Genomic DNA, 20,614 nt, shown 5'->3' on the forward strand with positions numbered 1-20,614 from the left:
TATTCCAAAATCTGTCTTGCAGATGTATCTAACCATATGGTTTTTGTTTTAAAATACTTTTCACTTTATTAGCAAATTATATAAAAACCAAAGGGCTTTTCAGAATTTCTTTACTTGTTCAAAACATCTGCATATCTCCCTGTCCCGTTCCTACAGTATATGGTCTGTCATAGAGTTGTTTTTTTAAATGGGGGAAAATACTCCCAACCCAGACTTGTTGGATCAGTTGTAGGAGTAAAAGGTTGTGTTATAGAAATGCTATTGCTGTGCCAGGTGCAGTGTAATTCTCTTTACACAAATGGAGTTTGATTCTGTCTGACCTAATAACATTATTGCTATGCTTTGGGGACCAGTTAAGAGTTTGTTTAGCATTGCAACTTGTTTTTCAATCGTATCAGCTATAACAATAAAATTTTGCAATTACCTGCTAGTCTCATTACAAGAATTTTGAAAGTGAACAAAGTGAAGTAAACAAAGAGGGTGACAGGGACCAAGTCAGGTCAAACCAAGCCACCAAAAAGCAGTTCTCAAGCAGCACAGATGCGTGGCTCTGCTGTTTTCCTTCCTGTACATCTCTAGCACAATATTAAACTTTTAAGAAGAAAGCTAATAAATAATTGGCTGCAGGCAATTTGGTTTGGGTAGGTTTAGTGCCACCCTATCACCTGGACAGGTATCTGATGCACATACAACATGAGATGCCTGCTCTTCCCCAGGCTGTGTGTCTGGAGGAGTCCAGGATGACTTGTGCTGGGTTGCTCCTCTTCTGTGAAAACCCCTGGGAAAAAAGAGGTCCCTTTTGAATAAAGATCATATGCAAATGAAATTATCACAGCAAAATTTTACAACTCTAAAATATTAAATTAAAGCAAAAGGAAATAGAGCAAAAAGAATGCAGTGATGAGTAACATTGTTTTATGAATAGCTGTTACACTTGACCATTGTCTGCTCAAACATTGAAATCACACAGTCCTCTGCCTTAATTATTCAGAACAGGATGGTTAATTGGTTAATTGAGATCAGTGTAACAAGCATATTCCTGACAGTTATAAATTGTTTTTAGTTAAACCTGCCTATGAATGTTAAATCTGTTCACCTGAGTTGTAAAGTTTGAGACACTGTTAACAGTATGTTGAGGAAATGTAGTCCTTTGTGTAGGTGTCTTAAAATGACAGAATTGTGAAGGCTGGAAAAATTTTTTAAGATCCTTAAGTTCAAGTGTCAACCCTGCTAGCAACACAAACATGTTCACCATTAAATCATGTCCTCAAGAGCCATATCCACCCTTTTTTGAACACAGGGATAGTAGTAGTAGAGTTAGAGATGACTTGTAGTAGGAATGAATCTTATGATGATATGAAAGACAAATTTTTTTAAGAAAGAGTGAGTTTTCATTGTGGTTACGTGCTAGAAGAACCTATGTTACAATGTTTGTGAAAAGTTTTGAGAAGGCCAGTTCTGTTTGCTTTCATCTTTGGTTTAAAATTGAGGTAAAAATAAGAAAAAGCCCACCCTAAACCTCTTTCTTCTTGTCATAAAATATGCAATAATTTCTGCTTTTCAAGAGATTTCCCCTAATTTCCCTGCTCCATATAGAGCAGCAAAGGTAGCTGCTGTATGAGGAGGAGGATGGAGAAAGAGTGGACCAGAAATGGGTTTGTTGCAAGCATGGGGTAGCAGCATTTGTGCTTGGTTTCTTCTGGCTTTGTTTCTCTGATTTCTGTTTCTCTTACTCAGTTATCCTACTCTATTGCATCTTTCTTTGCCTCTGGAACTTTTTAATTCACTCATGTGAGAGAACTGCTTGTTAATTTTAGGAGTCACTTTAAGATTAAAAAGCCTGTGAGATGTCTTTTGTGAAGTGGCTTTTTTTTATCTTCCTGCATAAAGTCATAGCTGGGCAGGAGTAATGCCACATATTAGGCCTGTTTGATTCAAAACACAGCAGTGTTCAGTTTCAAGCAATGCCAGTTGGCTCTTTCCAACTCTGCTCATCAGTGTAGAATAATGTTCACTCACCCTGCAGCTTGGCTACTTGGTAGCCTTTTGATCACTAGAGCTGCACAAAGACTTTTGACTGTAAAGTCAGATGCTCTAGTCACAACACTTCCATGACCCACTTAGAAGTGTCCTTAGTTAATGTCACCTCATTTCAGACAGTGTTTAGTATCTCAGTTCTAGTGAGAATTTTCCAAATGACTGATGGTAAGGTTGGTTTGCTCTCCCTCTTTGCTCCTGTTGTTATGCACTCTGTTCACAGGGGTAATTATGTTGATTTTAAGAAAAAATCCTATATAAATGGAATGTTCATCACCATCTTGAAGACACAGACCAAGAGTGTCTTAAAGAAATATCTTCTACTAAAAGCTGGTATAATATTTTACCCTACAAACTGGAATCCCATTCTATGTGGTAATGAACTTTATGTGTCCAAGAAATGTGTATTTATTAATTGTCAGTTTCTATGTGTAAGAATATACATTTCTATGAATATTTCAAGAGGCTGCACTGCACTTACTCTGGATGTTATTTATTCATTAATGGAACACCCACTGATTGTAATACTGAGAGTCAAATAGCTGCACCAAGAAGTGATTGGTGACTGGGGATGTTTTAATGTGTTTACAGTCTTGTCAAACGACTGTGGATTACGGAATGAATGTGTTCAGATGTTTTTTGCTTTGCAATAAGTTCTCCTTATTAAATACAGTTCTGTCACTGTAATAAAAGAAAAATTAAATAAACTTACAAAAGTTTTTAGATTTAAGACAACTAAGAACTGTCCATTTTAATCTTATAACTTTGTATACTGAATGGGTTTTAGTGTTGTACACTGTGTGGGTTTACTTCTGTTTCTTCTTTTTATGTTGTGTGTTCTAGATAACAGTCTTGGATGAGACATGGACAGTATTTCGGCGGTACAGCCGTTTTCGAGAATTGCATAAAACTTTAAAATTGAAGTACCCAGAGGTAAGTTTTGGTAAAATTTCCTTTACAAAAAAGGGTAGAGACTTGAAAAAAAAGTGCTTTGAAATATGTTTACTCAAAAAGGGAGGTGATTTCAGACAGCCAGCATAATTTCACCAACACAGTTCCTGCCTGGCTAATCTGGTGACCTTCTATGACGGAGTGGCTATAATGGTGCACATGGGAAGAGCTATGGGTGTCATCTCTTTTCATCTGTAAGGCCTTTGATACGGTGTCTTGGTTTGAGACAGTTTAAACAGATGGGCACTCCAAAATGACTAACCTTCCCCTTCATTCCAATCCCTTCCCACCAATAAGGAATCAGATATGAGTGATAAGATCAGATAAGTGAAAAAATAACACATTACTAACAAACAGAATGCCAACAGACAAGAAGAAAAAGGCAATAATTTCAACAAACTGCAAAAATCTCACAACCCCACTGGAGCAGAGAGAGATCCAAAATGCCAGAAAAAGCCTTTCCTGAGATGGCACAAGGCAGGGACTGCCTCAGGCTTGTAGGACAAAGGGACAAGATGCTGTCACACCCCTCTTGGGTAGGCAGGATCTTTACAGAGCAGTTCTAGCTGCAGGTGGAGACTTGCCAGCTCATGTAGGGTCTGCTGCTGCTTCCTCCTGCTGCTCACAGGCTCTGCTGCTGTTGCTGTGCTCTGCACTCACAGCTGTGGGATGGGGGGAAAATGACCAGCCTGTCAGTGCCGGCATGTGGTGGCCTGGCCCCGGGAGCTCTTCGGCTTGTTTGCTGCCAGCAGCATTTGCAAATTCACTTTGAAACAGTTTCTAACTGCTAAATGCAGTCTATATGGATGGCTGTGGTTGTGAAGCCAGAGCTGCCAGCAAGAGAGAGGTTCTGCTCCTGTAGTCTTGTGTCCTGGAGCAGGCAGCCGATGGATTTGGACCGGCTTGCTGGAGCCCAGGGCGACCGGCACACAACCAAAGAACTCACCCCAAGGCAATTCAAACCCACTAACTACACTCTCTGAGATGAGGGAAAAAAAACAAAAATGAAAAGAGATCCCAAAAAGGGAGGAAAAACCTTTGCCTGAGCAAAGACCTAACATCCCACAAAACAAATACCATGCAGCAAAGAACCGGAAGCTGCCAGGAGGCCGATTTGAAAAATACCCACAATAGCACCCCCCTCCCACACACACAAGGTTCCTGGCTGCAGAGTCTTAAGGAGACTAACAATTCTTGGGCACAGATAGATATGGAATACAGTGACATTATGGATCATCCCAGGACACATGGTCCCCACAACATCCTTTCCTCTAAATTGAAAGGAGATGGATTTGATGGGTGAACTGTTTTGGTGAATGAGGATTTGCTTGGATGGTCACATCCAGTGGGCGTTGATCAGTGGCTTAAGGTCCACACAGACATCAGTGAAAAGTGGTGTCCCTCAGGATTCCGTACTGGAACCAGTGCTGTTAGGTATCTCCATTAGCTGGCACAGAAGGAACAAGCATACCCTTAGCAGATGACACCAAGCTGAGTGTGGCTCAGAAGCATGAGGGATGGGATGGGATGGGATGGGATGGGATGGGATGGGATGGGATGGGATGGGATGGGATGGGATGGGATGGGATGGGATGGGATGCCATCCAGAGGGGCCTAGATGAATTTGAGGAATAGGTCCACGGGAATCTTAGGAGGTTCAACAAGGCCAAGTGCACCTGGGTACAGGCAGTTCCCAGTATGAGTACAGGATGTGGAATGAAGGGATTCAGAGCAGCCCTACCAGGAAGGATTTGGGTGTGCTGTGGATGAGAGGCTGGGCATGACTCAGCAATGTGTACTTGCAGCCCTGAGAGCTGGTCGTGTCCTGGGCTGCATCAAAAGAGTAACCTGCAGGAATAGTGAGGTTATTATCCACCTTTGCTCTGGTGAGACCAAACCATCCAACTGGAATCCTCAGCACAGGAGGGACATGGAACTCTTGGAGTGGATCCAGAAAAGGCATACTAAGTTGATCAGATGGCTGTAGCACCTCTCCTTTGGGGAGAGGCTGAAAGAGTTGGGTTGTTCAGCCTGGACAAGGCTCTGGGTAGACCTTATAGCAGCCTTTCAGTACTTGAAGGGGAGTTATTAGAGAGATAGGAACAGATTTTGCATCAGGGCTGTTGCAGTAGGACAGGGAGTAATGGTTTTAAACTGCAGGAAGCAGATTCAGAGTAGAATGTAAGAAAGAAAATTTTTTTACAATGGCACAATTTTTACAATGTGTAGAGAAGTAGTGGATGCTTCATTGCCCAATATATTCAAGGACAGGTTAGCTGGAGCTCTGAGCAACCTGATCTAGTTGAAGATGTCCCTGCTCATGACAGGAGGTTAGACTCAATAGCCTTTAAAGGTCTTTTTCAACCCAAATGATTTTATGATTCTATAATTCCTCTCAGACGTAGGTGTCCAGTAAGACTGACAAGCCCTTCAGCACTTCAGAGATCCAAGGGTGCTTGATACAGGATGGATGTTGCAGTGAAACTGTGACTCTGTGTGTTGCTTCTGGCCATAAATTCCCTTTACTGCTGACTGGCGCCATTCTCTGGAGGTTGCTGTTTTGTTCATTGCATGATACTTGCAGTCAGATCGTGTTGTCCTGACAACTTCTCATTTGAAAGAAGAGCGTTGCTCCACAGATACCCTTTTGTAATAGTGGCTTTCAAGTTTCTGTAAAATGAAAAATTGATCTGACCACTTCAGAGACTCTGGGCATTCAGGATGAGGAGCTGTGCCTGATAGAGCTTTAGTTTATTGGAGTGAGCATTTATGGAATTAGTTTTTAGTTTTCACATATAACTTTTAATTATTAACATTTTTCTTCTTTCCTACATGTTCCCTTGGATATTAGAAGAAGTAAATCATTCAAGCAATGAAAGTAACCCTGATTTGAGAGTTAGCACAAGTAAAGAAGCTTGGGCCATATATTCATGGGCAGTATATTAAAAAATATCATTATGTTCAAGGAGAGACATGAAATAGTGTGCAAATGCTTTCTTGGTCTTCGTTAACATACTCTTCAAGCTAAAAATGAAATGAGCATGGAACAGTCCTTGAGTCTGGGGCTCAAGATTGTTCCCAGTCCAAAACAGTATGAAAACCTGGAATGGAGACTACTGTGCACCAAATATCTAAGAAAAAGTTTTTTTAAAAAAAGGAGTGAGAGAAAATAAAATAAAGTCATCTTTTTTAAATGACAGAATTTTTTAAGGTAAATTTGAGTTTCTAATGGGAAATTGAAATGTTCTCTGTACACAAATGCTTTAAAAATATTACTTGTGAGTGTCCATATCGTATTTTTATTTGAATAAATTGCCATTTCCTCCTGGATTTTAGAGTTATAGTCTGTCAGCAGGAATATCCTAATTGCATCTAACTCTAGAAAAAAGAGCCAGGCAGCTATCCAGTTGACATGGAAAAGAATGGAAAAGAATCCCTGTGCAGACTGATTTTCTCCATTTAGGAAAATGTGCTGGAGTAGTCTTCTTCAGAGTTGGTTATTGGTCCTGACAGTACATTGTGGAACAACTGAATTCTTTAACAGTTGCATCAGAGGGAGATCAGCTTCGTTCTTGTAGGTAGTAATTGGATTTAGGAGGAATCTGATGTTCTTAAAGCCACTATTACAGTGTCCCATGTGCTGCAGCATATTAATTTCACCTTTTTTCATCAAGCATTTGTGATTGAGAGTACAAATTCAGGCTTTTTTTGATGTTACAGGAAAAATTGGTTGTTTTTCAATTTTTATTTATTTGTTTGTTTTGAAGAACAATGACAACATGAGTAGTAATATTAGATCAAAAGAAAGAACAGCATCCAAGAGTGTACAAAGGGAAAAGATCCCAGCCTAGAGCACAGGTACATTGTTTTCTTCATCTTGGAGTTTTCCCAGCTGAGGTTGTTTTTATTGTCATTGACAGTTCATAGTTAGTATTTTTCATGTGGATTTTATCTGTATTTTAAATTCTCTACACTGCTCATTTTGTAAGTATCTTATAGAGGCAATTTTCTTTTATCATCTTCTCTCTTGTTTGTGGTTTTGCTTGCAAGGTCAAAACATTTGCTAATTTAATATGCCAGTTTGTTCCTTATTGACACTTCTGTGTTGCCATATGCTTGTGTCTTAGGTAAACTTACTGAGATTCACATTTAATGCATTAACAAAATGATTGGTTTAGTTATGCCAAAGCATAAATCTAATTTCCCATGTAGGGAACACATCATCATTTATTAAGCTATCTGTTCCTTCGTGAAGAAGTTTTGTAAGTCACTGCAAACATCAAGTCTTACAAGGGTGCCTATAGTATCTTTTTCCAGTCTTGAATGAGCTTTCACTTCACAACAGCTTTCACTAAATTATCAGAGAAGTTCAAATATACCCATGTTTGCTAAATACCAAGCCTGCTGAAGATTAGGAGAAGCAAGATAAGCATTTGATCATGTCAGCTAGTGGTTTTAGATAGCTACTCGCACATAAGTACCTGATTTGGAAACCCTTGCAGCACCGATGATGTTTTCTGTTTTACACAGCACAGGCTGTTGTGTTGTATCCATTCCTGCTTTGAGACTTGGAGCATTGCAAGGGAATGGCAGGTTTGTGGGCAGAAAAGATCTACATAATATGCAATGGGCTTTTTCTACTCATCAGCACTTCCACAAACTACTGTGTCCTTGTTTATAAGAGGGGAAGAGCATGTTGTGATGGATGAAACAAAATATTGAATGCTGCAGTAAAGATCTGGCATTTGTTTTCTTTGAAGGAATTTCATTAACAGTGTTGTATATGTGAATGATTGATGGCTTTCCATATTTTTACCTTTATTTAAAATAGCTTTAATTAATGGTAATTTTGGATTAGTATTGCAATCTAAGTAGTAGTTCAGTTTGTTTGGTAAATTGAAACTCATCTGTCTGCTTCTGCTTATCTGTCATTGAACTAATTTAGGATTTACCTAAAAATGCTAAAATGATGCTAAAATGCATTTTAATACCAAACTTGGCAGAGTTGTGTCTTTAGTCACTATGTATTATTCCAAAGAAACTTGATCTTTAAAAGGATCTTATCTGAATCTATCAGAGTTGAGTTTTATTTTGCACAGTTCACCTTCCCACTCTAAATTAATATTTATAATGAACAGCAAAAATACTGTGGGCATGTTTAATATATGAGTGTCCTGCTTTTAAAAGTGAACTTTACAGCTCATTAGTTGCTCAGCTCTGAGTTACTATATCAGTATTTTAATAATTTGCTGATTTTGCATTTCATGTTTCTGCCACTGAATTCCCAAAGGGATGTCTTGGCAAACTGATTTATTAGGAAGGTTTTAAAAAGAAGTATCTCTTTCAAAAGCAGAAACATGTCTAGTATCTTCCAGTCTTACAAGATGTCATATAAATCTGCACATTTCTTCTAATGTAATTAAGGGGCTGCTGACAACTGCATATCTAACTAAAATATGTCACATGCAAATTTTGAAAAACTGAAGAAGCTGCAGCAGGGTGAGACTGAGCCAGTGGCAGATAACTACCAAGCATTTAACAGTGTCTATTTTTTGGGGGGCTCTACATGACTGTCATTTGCCCAGCTCCAGCTTTCTTACACTGCTAGATTGTTAATGACCATTTTATTACTTTATTACTTTATTACAAGACTATACTTGGCTTTCAGTTGCAGAAGTCTTTCTAATGAATGCACTTTTTGTTTATTAGTCAGAGAAGAGAGCCAATGGACTCTACATTCTCAATAGAGAAGTGAGAACTTCCACAGTTAGATTCTCCTGGTTTTCCCTCTGTCTTCATCTTTTCTTGCTGATTTTGGAATAGTTCCAGAGTGTTGGTTTCTACAGAAAACTTTTCTTTCTATCCACATCTTGCTGCAAGAGAAATCTCACTCTCCTAACACTTTCTTGTCTCTACCCTCTTTCAAAGAAGGGCAAAGAAACAGTTCCTATTTGTCTTTCTCCTAACCAAATCCAAGGTTTATGAAGTCCCTCCTTCATGTGAGAGTCCTTAAGTCCCACTTGAATCCAGGTTTTGTGGGGTTTTCACTGTAGGCTCTGCTTATGGGATTCCCTGTCAGTCATCTTGAAAACTCTGTGTGCATAAACATCTCTACTTGTTGTTAAGGAAAGCACCTTCCATAGAGGCATTTTTATTGCTAATAGTAATTCTTGACTTAAAATATTAGAAAATCCCTGGAGAGCTGCCAAGGAGAAGCTACAAGGCGTGCCTGTGTTTGTAGATTCATTCATGGACATAAGGACATATGTCTCTCCTGTTCAGCAAGAATGCCAAAGCTATTGACTTCTAGCTTATTTAACAGAATGCAATAATTGCTGTAAAATCTGTATTTGATTTATGGAGGTCTGTATATAAGTATGTATTTGTGTTTTTTCAGGTCTAAGGCACAAAGGAACTGTTTATAGTTTAAAAATAATATGGGTATTACCTTTAAGAGTTGCATGAAACTCAAAGAGCAGAAAGTATTTCTCAGATTTTTCAGAAGCACTAAGTGAATGCTTTCAAAAATATGCTGAAATCAAAGCATTTGTTGCAAGCTTATTTTAAAAACACTTTTAAATACTTTGAAATATTTCATATTTTTCAAAACTCAAAAAATAGTCTGTCTGTTTTTCTTCCTAAGTATTTTGCATCTCAGTGAAGAAAGACAAGTGTAGTGTTTGCATCTCAGTGATGGCAGTACCTTTTTCATCCATCCATACTTAAAACCACCCCACACATAATGTGCATGTTTGCTATTAAAATAGAGCAGACACCAGTTTTTCAGTTAGTCTAAAGTTCATTTTAGACACTTTTCTACTACTACTTATTGTTCAGGTGTAGTTCAGCTATGTAATGATTAATGAAGAGTCATGGACTGTTTATGGAGTCACCACTGACTGCTCTCACTGTCCTTTCCTTTTGACTCTGTTCTCCTCTTTTGGGTGACTGCCAGGGAAGCATCTCTGTTTCCTTTGTAAGTGGTCCCATACATCTGGTGCTCTTGATAAGCAATAAGTGGAAGAAATCTTGAACATGAACTGCTGGTACAGATAATGGAGATGAGATGAATTTGAGGTGAAGTCATCAATTTTAGGAGAATATCCTTGGATTCTGGAAGAGATCACTGTCAGAGAAATGCAATATTTTAACATGGTTGGTGTAAATTTCAGGATTTTTATTCTCCCCCCAGCCCTGAATGATCCCAAGGATAATTAGGCATTTTCTGTGTACTTATGTAATGATTAAATTATTTTTTAATTTCTTATCAGAAATTATGCAGAATAATTAAATTATTTTTTAATTTCTTATCAGAAATTATGCAGAATTCTCCCTTCCAATGAAGAATGAAAACAGAAATCAAACCAGGAGTGGAGCAATAAGGCAGCAGACTTGTGCAGAGCACATAGGGCAGTGTTTGGGCTGGGATCTTGGCTGTCTGACTGCTCCAGTTCTGGTTTATAACTCTGCAGCTGTAGAGTTTTATTGAATGCAACATTTATGTTAATATTCTGTGATCAAGGTACTTGGCTTGCAGGACTGACAAGCCTGTTGCTGTGCAACTGGTGAGCTCCTGGAGCTTAGGAGCTAATTTGGCAGCAGAAGTCAGAAGCTTATTGCATCAGAACTGGTTGGCCTGGAACTGCTGATTTTACCACTGGATTTTTTACTGGAATTTATAACTGTATATTTAGTTAGTATGTAAGCTTTAGGTAGTATGCTCACATTGAATGCAAAATTCTGGACATTTGGGTTCTTCTAGTGTTCAGTTTTAAACAGCATAGAGTAGTACATTTGTAAATAATGGAACTTTCCTAAGATGATGTTGAAAATTACTTTGTTCTGAATCCTGCTGTGCTTATGCCAAAGTCATGATCCTGCTGTCACTGAAGTCCCAATCTATTCACAAATGCATTCATTGTTGACATTGATGTTTAGAAACTCTTGATATCAAGAAACAATTTAAAATCGGGGGTTACATGCACTAGAGAGAGCAGGGTATGGCATCTAATACTGAACATGAGTGTACATATCTTGCTACAGATTCTATATCATTATTTTAGAAAGTTCAGGTTTATCTGGATATGGATTTGCAGTTCAGGTTCTTTCATGGTGCTCTATGACCCTTTGTAAAGCATAGTCTTTATATCTATATATCTTAAAATATAAAAATATTTTAAGATTTGTCTATTTCTTTGAAAATTTGATCCCGTGAAGAAATAAGCTTGTTGATGTGTTTTGGCTGAACTGGAAGGATGTTTCTGGGTGTCTGGATATGAAGTAGCAAATTTGGTTTGTTTTTTTTTTTTTTTCCAAATAGTCAAGACAAATGTACTGCTTTTTTGATTTTAAACAATGGTAAAAAATAATGTGACTCACAGATTTAATATGAGAACCACAGGACAAACACCAAGCACCAAGAAAAAAAATAGTCTAAAGGCTTTTTTTTTTTTTTTTTGTAATGGAAATTGTCTATAAGGGCACAGGTAAAAATTAAAATTATTTGCAACATTGATGTGCTTGGAAATAGCAAATGCCATGATGTTTATTCTGGCAGAATTATATGTCATAAAGCATTTAGAAAATAGTTTTTGAAGTATGAATCTTAAATTAAGGATAGACCTTAATTTTTGCTTTCTAGCCTGGGAATTTAGTAGCCATGGTAATACATCTTTCCATAAATATTAAAAGAAAAAAAAAGTAGTAAGTTTTAGAACACATATTTGTGTGTAAACCTTTTCTAAGCATATGATTATAGCCTTTGGCTTCTTTCAGTACAAATTATGGTAATTATGATACAGTTAAATGTAACATTCATACTCTTGTCACCCAGAACAGCCAGGAAGTGCATACACAGGAAGCATATTTTATCACATGCACGTTTCCAGCTCCCATTCCTAATTACATTATGTTCAGTTCATTCTGCAACCCTGCAGGTTTATATATGTAGTACTCCCATCTCAGCCCTAGTTTGACACTATTTATATATGGGATTTAAGTGGTAGATCCTTAGAAGCTTCACCTGGCCTTTCTTTCTGCAGCATGAGACTGTTGAAATTTTTTAAAGAATTTTTTTGCATATTTCTCAGTACATCTATCTGCAAATGAACCAAAGAATTCATTCCAATAAGTGTGGAAAACATTGCTGCTAACCATATCATATAGTTCAGTGAACGCTTGAATACAGGGAAATGTATTTATTTCAAAAGGTCACTCTGAATTCATAGTTGCTAACCAGGACTGGAGAATCACAGACAACAGCAAACCCTCCAGCATATTTGCTTCCAGCATAATACACAATTCTCAATCTATTTCTAGTTGGTAAACTAAATCAGTGAATGAATTTCTTGTCATAAAACAGAATCTGAATGTCTAAGGGCCTTTGAAAAACCCAGTTTTGGGATTAATTTGTGTTTGTTCTTGCTTTGGGTGCTAGATTAGTACAGCAAAATTTTCTTGGCTTGGTACATACAATTCTGCAGAAAGACAGCTTCTCTCTATCTCTTCTCCCTTCCTTTCTTTTCTTTCCCTCTGGGGTTGTTGATGAGACCTGGTCATTTTTGGTCTTTCCCTAGCAGCAGCTGAAACCTGTGAGCTTCCAAACAGTTCTCTGAGCTTTATCAGAGTTCTGATAGATTCAGAATGAAACAAGTTTAATCAAATGCCAGGTTTCATTGATTGTGCTGTGCAAAAGTCTTGTACATGAGTAACATAGAAATTGAAAAAAAAAAAACATTTAGAGAAGTGTGAGTCTGTCATCTCATAACTGATGAAGCATTTGACAGAATAATTCCTTTGATTATTTGATCATCTGATTTTCAAGGTTCTCTTCAATTACCTACTGAATTTGCATAATATCAAATTATTCATATTGTTTTATCAGTAAAGCAGTTTTGTATGGATAACAGCTATCTCTGTGAGAGGAATAACTCTGAGAAGGATTCCTCGACAATATAGCTGGAGGTTTAGGTGCTCATTGAAACTGAGCCACTTTTTAGCTATTTCTGGCTGTTGCTTGACTTGGGGATTGCCACAGGCTGCAACCCTGTGTCTCTGTCTTCATGCTGCTTTTTAAAAAGCAGAGGGGAGAATTGGAGGTTTTGCTGTTTCTTTTTTTTTTTTTTTTTTTTTTTTTTTGTTTTTGTTTTTTATTATTGCCTTCCTTCAGGGGACTTTTGGACATGTACACCATTAATCACTAGCTGTTAGTGACAGTCTCATTGTCTTCCATGGAGTTTGTGAAGAACAGCTTCTTCTTGTTTGGTTTGTCAGGAATATGCTGCCAAGTAGAATCCTTTCATATCAGTTGATGTAGTGACCCAGCTCAAACTCTAGTTTTTGTGAAAATACCCTGGTTAATTTTGAACAAATAGCATAGACAGTAACAAAAATTGTCAGGCTCCAACTGTACTGCCTGTTGTGTTTTTTTCTTACACATTTATATGGTATTACTGGCACAACTGCATATGTTTGCTAAACTTTATTCACTCTATAATCTGGAGAATTATACCATGCCTCTCTTGTGCTTCATGAGGCATCTTTTGAATAGGATATCTCAGGTTTTTCCTCTCTTTGAAACCACCAGGAGAATGAGTAGGGAAATACAGATTGCAGACTTTGCAGCACAGTAAGAATATTTAGCTGTTTATTTTGGCATTGCTGTATTCATCAAATGAGCAATTCATTAACTAAATGGTATTGAGCTACAGGTGACTCTTATCTGATGTAATCTGCAACAAAGGAAAGCTTCTGAAAAATTTCCCCCTCTGTATCTAGTAACAATTGTTACACATTTTAGTCTACATTTATGGCTTATAGTTTCTCTAGCTACTGTAGAGGAGTAAAAGAGCAGAAGTGCTATGCTGAGCCTTGTGCTCCCTAACAAAGAGGGGCATGTTTGCCAGTGACACCAGTGTGACCCAGGAACGTGTGCTTGTAGCCTGGAAAGCCAACTGCATCCCAGGCTGCATCTAGAGCACTGTGGACAGTAGCTGGATATGTGGGAGAGAGTCCAGAGAAAGGTTGGAAAGATGCTCAGATTTCTGGAGTGCCTCTCCCATGAAGACAGACTGAGGGAGCTGCCTTGGGATAAGAAGACTCTGGGGACACCTTTGGCACCTTCCAGTACCTAAAGGGACTCCAAGAGATCTGGAGAGGGACTTTGCAAGGGCGTGGAGTGACAGGACAAGGGGGAATGGCTTTAAATTGACAGAGGGTAGGTTTAGGTTAGATCCTAGGAAGAAATTCTTCTCTGTGAGGTTGGTGAGACATTGGCACAGGTTGCCTAGGGAGGCTGGGGCTTCATCACCCCAGAAGTGTTCAAGGTTGTACAGGGCTTGGAGCAGCCTGGTCTGATGGAAGACATCCCTTCCATGGCAGGGAGGTTGGAACGAGATGGGCTTTAAGGTCCTTCCCAAACCAAACCATTCCATGATTCTAAAACCAGCCTTAAGGTTAGCATTTTTACAATCTACAAGAGGCATTTTTTGTTTAAGGGTTTTTTTAAGAATTCGTTTATCATGTTCCTGCTAATGATCTTTCAGACTCAATATGGTGAAAATAATACTGTGTTTCTCAGTTAAAAATGATTTGACTTTAGAAGAAAGGAAGAAAACAAATTTCTCTGGTCTGTGCACCTGGTAGTACAGGTACTAAATATGTTTTTAATGCCTTGTTTGGTATTCACAGTGAGATCTTCCTGTAAAGCTCTCTTCACTGCTGTAATATAAATATATTAAAAAAAAAAAGTAGAAGGGCCTTTTTACCATCTGTCTCTGCAAAACAACATAGAGAAAGCTCCATCTTACAAAAGAGAATTGTCAACCCCTCTAGAGAGCCTAAAGTAAGAAAGCCCAAGCAAAAAAAAAAAAAAAATTAGACATGCCTGTATCACAAAAATCAATAAAATACAATCTCTTGTGGTTTAATATGAAAATAAACACAAAGAAGTGGCTTTCAGGAAAAATATTGAGTTGCAGGTTTAGAATTGAAGATGTCAAGAGAAGACTGAAAGCAGAGGATGTTGTCCGGTTTACTATAGGACATATTTCAGAACCAAAGCCAGGAATAATAGTGTTGGAGGGTAAGCTGTCTGGCCATGTCTGAAAACCAAAATTCAGTATGAGAATGTTAGTGATGTGAGGGAGAGTGAGATGAAAAAGCACTCTTCTCATGGGTGACAAACTTTGGGACATGTTGTTAAAACATTTGATTAATTGAAGGTTATCTATAATTGGTTAAAATGCTGCAAATAACAAAAAGAATTAAAGGTATGGTTTTGTTTATCTACTTTCTTATTTATTGAATTTATTATTTTCTGTCATACTTACCTGTAGGTACTATTGGGTATTAATATTAATAATATTAATTAATATAATTAATTTTGGGTATTAATGATGCTTTGATATTTCTTTAAAACTGCTGCTGAACACTGCATGTCCTAGTCTTGTTATGTCTTCTCTGGAAAAAAAAAAAAATTAAACAGAGCTTTAGCAGTATTTGAAATCCTTTAATTAATCACCATACATTCAAATCTAATTATATATTTTTTTTTTTTAAAATCAGGGAATAAATAAGGAGACCTTTAGTTTTCAGTTCAGTTTTTTTATAGTAACAGTAATGTAAAGTAACTGCAAATTAATGTACTGCAGGGATTTATTTAAATAGGTAGAACAGCATAATTTCCTGGTTTGTACTTCTGGTACAATTTCTGATTGTACTTGAAGGCTCATATGTGCTGTAACTCATTGTAAAGTTGTTGTAAAAAAAATGAAAAAAATAATGTGCTTTTTTAGCTTTCCCCTGTTTTCCTGGGTTACTAAAACTTGTGTGGGTGGAGCAGCATGACTTTTACACAGACTCAGTGAAGCAGTGTTTGTTGGGGAAAAACATTGTTGTAGAAAGCATCTAATAGGTGGGAATTACAAAATTACTGACATGTAATCTACACCCAAATTCTTACAACTGTAAAACACATCCCTGGTTTTTCCCCTGCCCTAAGTAATGATGTTGGTTCAATACCTTATTGGCTTTTTCATGAGTGTGTCTTTGAGATTTCCATGTCTATGTGGGTCTCGCAAAGCATTTAGCTTTAAGTGCTTGATCAAGAAATTTTATTATACTTGGAAACAAATATCTATTCTTACCCGCCATCCTGACTCTCAAGAGCAGTACTAAATATGGCATTGCTCATGAAACTGATAGTAACAGTGGTATTTCTGTCCCCAGAGTTGCTTTTCTGCCCTGCACATTCAAAATCCTTTGTGGAGCAAGCTCCTGAAAATATACCTGTTAAGTTTATTACAGTTATTTTTAGTTACCTGTCATTTTAAGCTTTACCTCGTGGCAACAGCAATAGTGAAAGGAAAATTTTTATGAGGCTTACAGCTAGTTTTTAAGTCTGTGATAAAGCAGCTAGTTCTAAAGTGTCTATACAAGTAGACACAAGTGAAAATGAATGTATAACCTGTGTGACTATCAATCACTCTTACTTTTGGAGGGACTAAATTCCTTTTAAGCTTCCCATTTGCATGCCTGCACTGCCTTTTCTCTGGTGTTACCACTTCAAATGATGCAGAAGGCTGTCTAACTTCTCCTTATAATCAGTCCAGTTTGTTGTGAGAGTTAGCACTTTATATCTTCTAACAAATCACACTGGAAGGCATACTGCATGTTTGTTTGCAGGTGTATTTCTCTGACAGCTGTTCTTTAAGACCTTGAGATCTGCCATTAATTTTGAGGAGTCAGAAAGGCATCCATCTAGTCAGCAGTACAAATCATTGCTGCTTGTTGATGAGTTTTCATTATTAACATTTCTCAAAGGCAAGGGTGACTGAAATTTATGGCATCAGTCAGCCACATGAGATGGGGTTGTGTCATTAAATGCTGCCAGATGTCACTGAGATGAGTTCATGTGCAACAAACAGATCTTAGGGAGAGCTGTAAAAACTGCTGTGGCAAATCCCCTTCTCTGACCCTGTTTCTATTGCTTAAATCAATTGGTATTGTGACTTCTCAGTGTGGAGTCCCAGTGGCTTGATAGGCACTATAGCATCAGCAGGAATGTGATGCAGAGTTGGGGCAAGGTTGTATGCAGCTGTGGTGAAGTAGAGGTTGATGCATGGCCCACCTTGTGCTATTGCAGGTACGGCCATGACCTTGCTGGAAATCCCAGCAGGAAGATAATGAATCAAATCCCAAACTGTTTTTGAAAGAAAAATAAACCCTACAGAGATCTCCAGAAAATAACTTTATAACCTTTCTGAGAAGTGGGGTTTGAGTCATACCTTTATAAAGATTGATGGATGTGTTGAACTTTGAAGACACAACCTCGCAAAACCAGTAAATGTTTCTTTAAAGAGCTAACCAAGACCTGAGACTACATGAAGAAAGATTAATGTTTAGTTGGAAAAATCATGACCTAAGAGCATCAGAGAGTAGGTATTAAACTTGTCCATTTAATCTCTAGGTCAGCGCATACCCTTGTCTTAGATGATGGTCTGCCATGCCATGCTGGTAATTTTTCTCCCAGAGACTTCTCTCTTGGGAAAAGGGAGCAAAATCAAGGTTGCAAAGACATGGTATGTTAGGAATTTTTCATGCTGATTTTCCGAATCGACAACTCAAATTTAATTTTTTTTAAATTTGGTTTTGACTGGTTTACCTCTAAGGCAGTTATATCATTTTGTTGATGCATGCTGCTTCTGCAGTATCTTATTCTACCTTTTTACAGCCTGTAGATGAAACTTAAAATATTTTCTTTGCCATTTGGGCCAATTTTTGTCTGTCTCTCCTTCACTGTTAATCCTAAGAGCTATACAGGTATTGTTTTCTATTTAGAAAGATTCCCTGGCTATATTAGCTTCTGATTTTTATAAAAGATTAAAATCCCCAAACTGCATAATTTTATAGAAATATGCTTGGTTTGCATGAACTTTGTTACATCCTATTGCTCATTTTCATGGGTGTTCTGTATTTAAATGTTATTGTACTACTTATACTGGACCAAACAATGAAGTAATTTGTCAAATATTATATAGACTCTGGTATATGGCTCTATTTTGGTATGCTATTATTTGGAGTTTATAGAATTGCTTTAAGGAAAATACTCCTGTAGTGCCAGGTAATCTCTTTGGCTGCAGTTAATTTGATTTTGCTCGGTAGCAGGAGGCCAACTAAATGGAGTTAAATTTACATGGATTAAACCACAGCCTCCCCATCTCACCATAGCTCCAAAACTGCAGATCAAGTCTAGGTCATCTTGCTGGTTTAAAGGAGAAACATGGATATGAGAGCTCTCAAACCGTTTTCATAATTACAAATGATTGATGGGCAGGTAGACATGATTCAAAGTGAGAAATCTTTGAATGACCAAATCCTATTTGGTCATTTTGCATCATCATAGGGAGGTTTCAGGGTGGTTGAGAGGAGAATTTCTCTTTTTGTTTTCTTGTCCCTCCTAAGTGGGACAGAGAAAGTTGAAATGTTCTTTGGAGAAACAATTCTACCTGTGAGAGGAAGCAACTGGAAAATGATCTTTAAAATTCAAAGAGAATTGCTCAGAACTAAAGGCAGAGATGGGAGAGCTTGTGTGTCCTGAGAAGATGCTCATTTGTTGGTGAATACAAATTTATTGGGGGTTGGACACAGCATCCTGACTTGGAACAGAACTGCATATATTTATAGGAGGAGATGTAAGTGCTTGTGCTTCTTGGAACTAAGATATATACATACATACACACGCACACACACACACACATATGTATACATATACACATATACACATATATACATATATACACATATTGTAATTGGAAGAAGTTGCCAAATTGCCTGCTTGGCAGGTTAACCCTTGGAAGATCTCCAGTGCACTCCCACCTCAGTGGGATGTGTGCTGGAGGGAATAAAACACACCTGGCTAATTGGGCTGCTGGGCATTAGGGGCTGAGCAAAAAGCAACATGTAAACCAGGAGTTGCTCCTAGCCAGAAATGAAAAGGTTAAATCTGCTCTCTGGTTAGGTAAACCTTTGGCATGCAGCAAAAAGGATGGACAGCAGAAGGAAAATAATGTTCTTGTGTACTTGGGGCAGCTTCTTTAAAGACAAAAGGCTGTGCTGTGAAGGAACTAGGAAGAAAATTGTGGCATAAATTGTGTACAGAAAATACCCGGGGGCAAAAACCACCAAAAAAACCCAAACCCCAAAACTCCAGTACATTGCTGCAATCTCATGCATTTGTCAGAAGGGAAGTATTTGCCAACCAATCTATTTAGGATTTTTCAGAGTAGACTACCCAAGAAAGGTAGTCTCATTCCCTTGTGTGTGTTTGAGTGAGATCCAGGCCCTGATGCCTGAAGCAGCAAGGAGAGAAAACGATGGAGAGCTGTAAGCCTGGGAGCTGAAACACAGCAGGGATGAGCCTAAAGCAGCTCTTGGCTCTCAGAAACACTGCAAAGACCTTGGGCACAGAGTTTGCTCCCCTCAGTGTCCGTGGAAGATTGACTGTTGGGCTGGCACTGGGGACCCTTCCTGCAGGAGGAAGATTGCTTACATCCTTTTTCCTGTTCCTATTTCGTGGTCATTTGAGTTTTCCTCAGTTTAGGAGGTTGTTTACCCTTGTTTGTTATGATAAATAGTGACTTTCGTTGCTGCTGTTTAGCCATCTCCAGGGAGTTCACTCATTAGAATGCTGATATGGGTCCACCTCAGAGCTTTGGCTAATCCTTGGATATGCTGCCTCTTGAGAATATCAATTCCCTCTCCCCTTCTGGCAGATAGTAGGGGGGATTGCAAATGACCCAGGGGAATAAGGAAAAGAATTAGGTAGGTCATGCAGAAATGGAGGAAAGCACAGTGTTGAAACAGAGACAAGTTGGGAAGCTGGGAAGTGGGGAAAGAGCATGTTGGGAGAGATGAAAAAAATAAAGTATTAGAAATGGAAGAGGAAAAGTAGTGACAAGCTGAATATCCAGAAAGTAATTCCCTGGATATTCTCTCTCCCTGATTAATTGATAATGGAAAATAACGTCTTTGTTCCTTCTGTCCTCTGATATCATGACTTACCTGTAGCATACATGTTGGGAGAGCACTGAAGGGTTTACACAGTGAAGGACTGTGTTTCTATTTTGTTCAAAGGAGAATAAGTTTAGAGGTTTCTTCACACAACTTCATATAGATTGAGCTATATCAGCTGAAAATATGACTTAGGTGGTATTATATGTTATTTTGTTTTCATTTTTAATGGATAGTATATCAAATTATTTCTCTTTGTTCTCCATTTGATTGTTTTCAGAATTTATAAAGCAACCTTTAGTGTCTAGTAAGTGTTAACTTTTGACCTTTGCCTACTGCTTTCTTATGAGATTGTGTAGAAAAGGCAATTTATCTCAAACAAATTATATATAAAAATATAGAAAATAAGCTTCTGATAGTTTGGGTTTTGTTTTTTCACTTTGAAAAATCCATAAATACTTGGTGCAAGTTCCTACTTAAAAATACAGCTTCTGGCTAGTTTCTTTAGAGTCTGTGAGTCTTAGCACACCTTGAGAAATTGAGGCTTAAGTTACTTTGTTTAAACTTCAAAAACTAAAGGTAGGAGTTTTTTCTTTCATTACTCCCTGCAAAATCA

The 20,614-nt window shown here is 37.9% G+C and overlaps 1 protein-coding gene across 9 annotated transcripts in view; it reads left to right on the forward strand.

The window, feature by feature from the left end:
- Nucleotides 1-20,614, forward strand: part of KIF16B (kinesin family member 16B) — a 137,274-nt gene that overhangs the window by 90,683 nt on the left and 25,977 nt on the right. For 7 of the 9 annotated variants that reach the window (XR_015283870.1, XR_015283871.1, XR_002862997.2 and 4 more), the window contains one exon: nucleotides 2,881-2,970. Coding sequence is in view for 6 of the 9 variants with exons in the window: in XM_023923188.2 (XP_023778956.2) it covers nucleotides 2,881-2,970 (90 nt within the window). In the remaining 3 variants the exon portion in view is untranslated. Of the gene's footprint in view, nucleotides 1-2,880; nucleotides 2,971-5,839; nucleotides 6,317-20,614 lie in introns of those variants that run through there. The other 2 variants (XM_086879284.1, XM_023923191.2) reach the window with 2 other exon arrangements.

Source organism: Cyanistes caeruleus, chromosome 2 (genome assembly GCF_971803275.1).
Source record: "Cyanistes caeruleus chromosome 2, bCyaCae1.hap1.1, whole genome shotgun sequence".
Lineage (NCBI taxonomy): Eukaryota > Metazoa > Chordata > Aves > Passeriformes > Paridae > Cyanistes > Cyanistes caeruleus.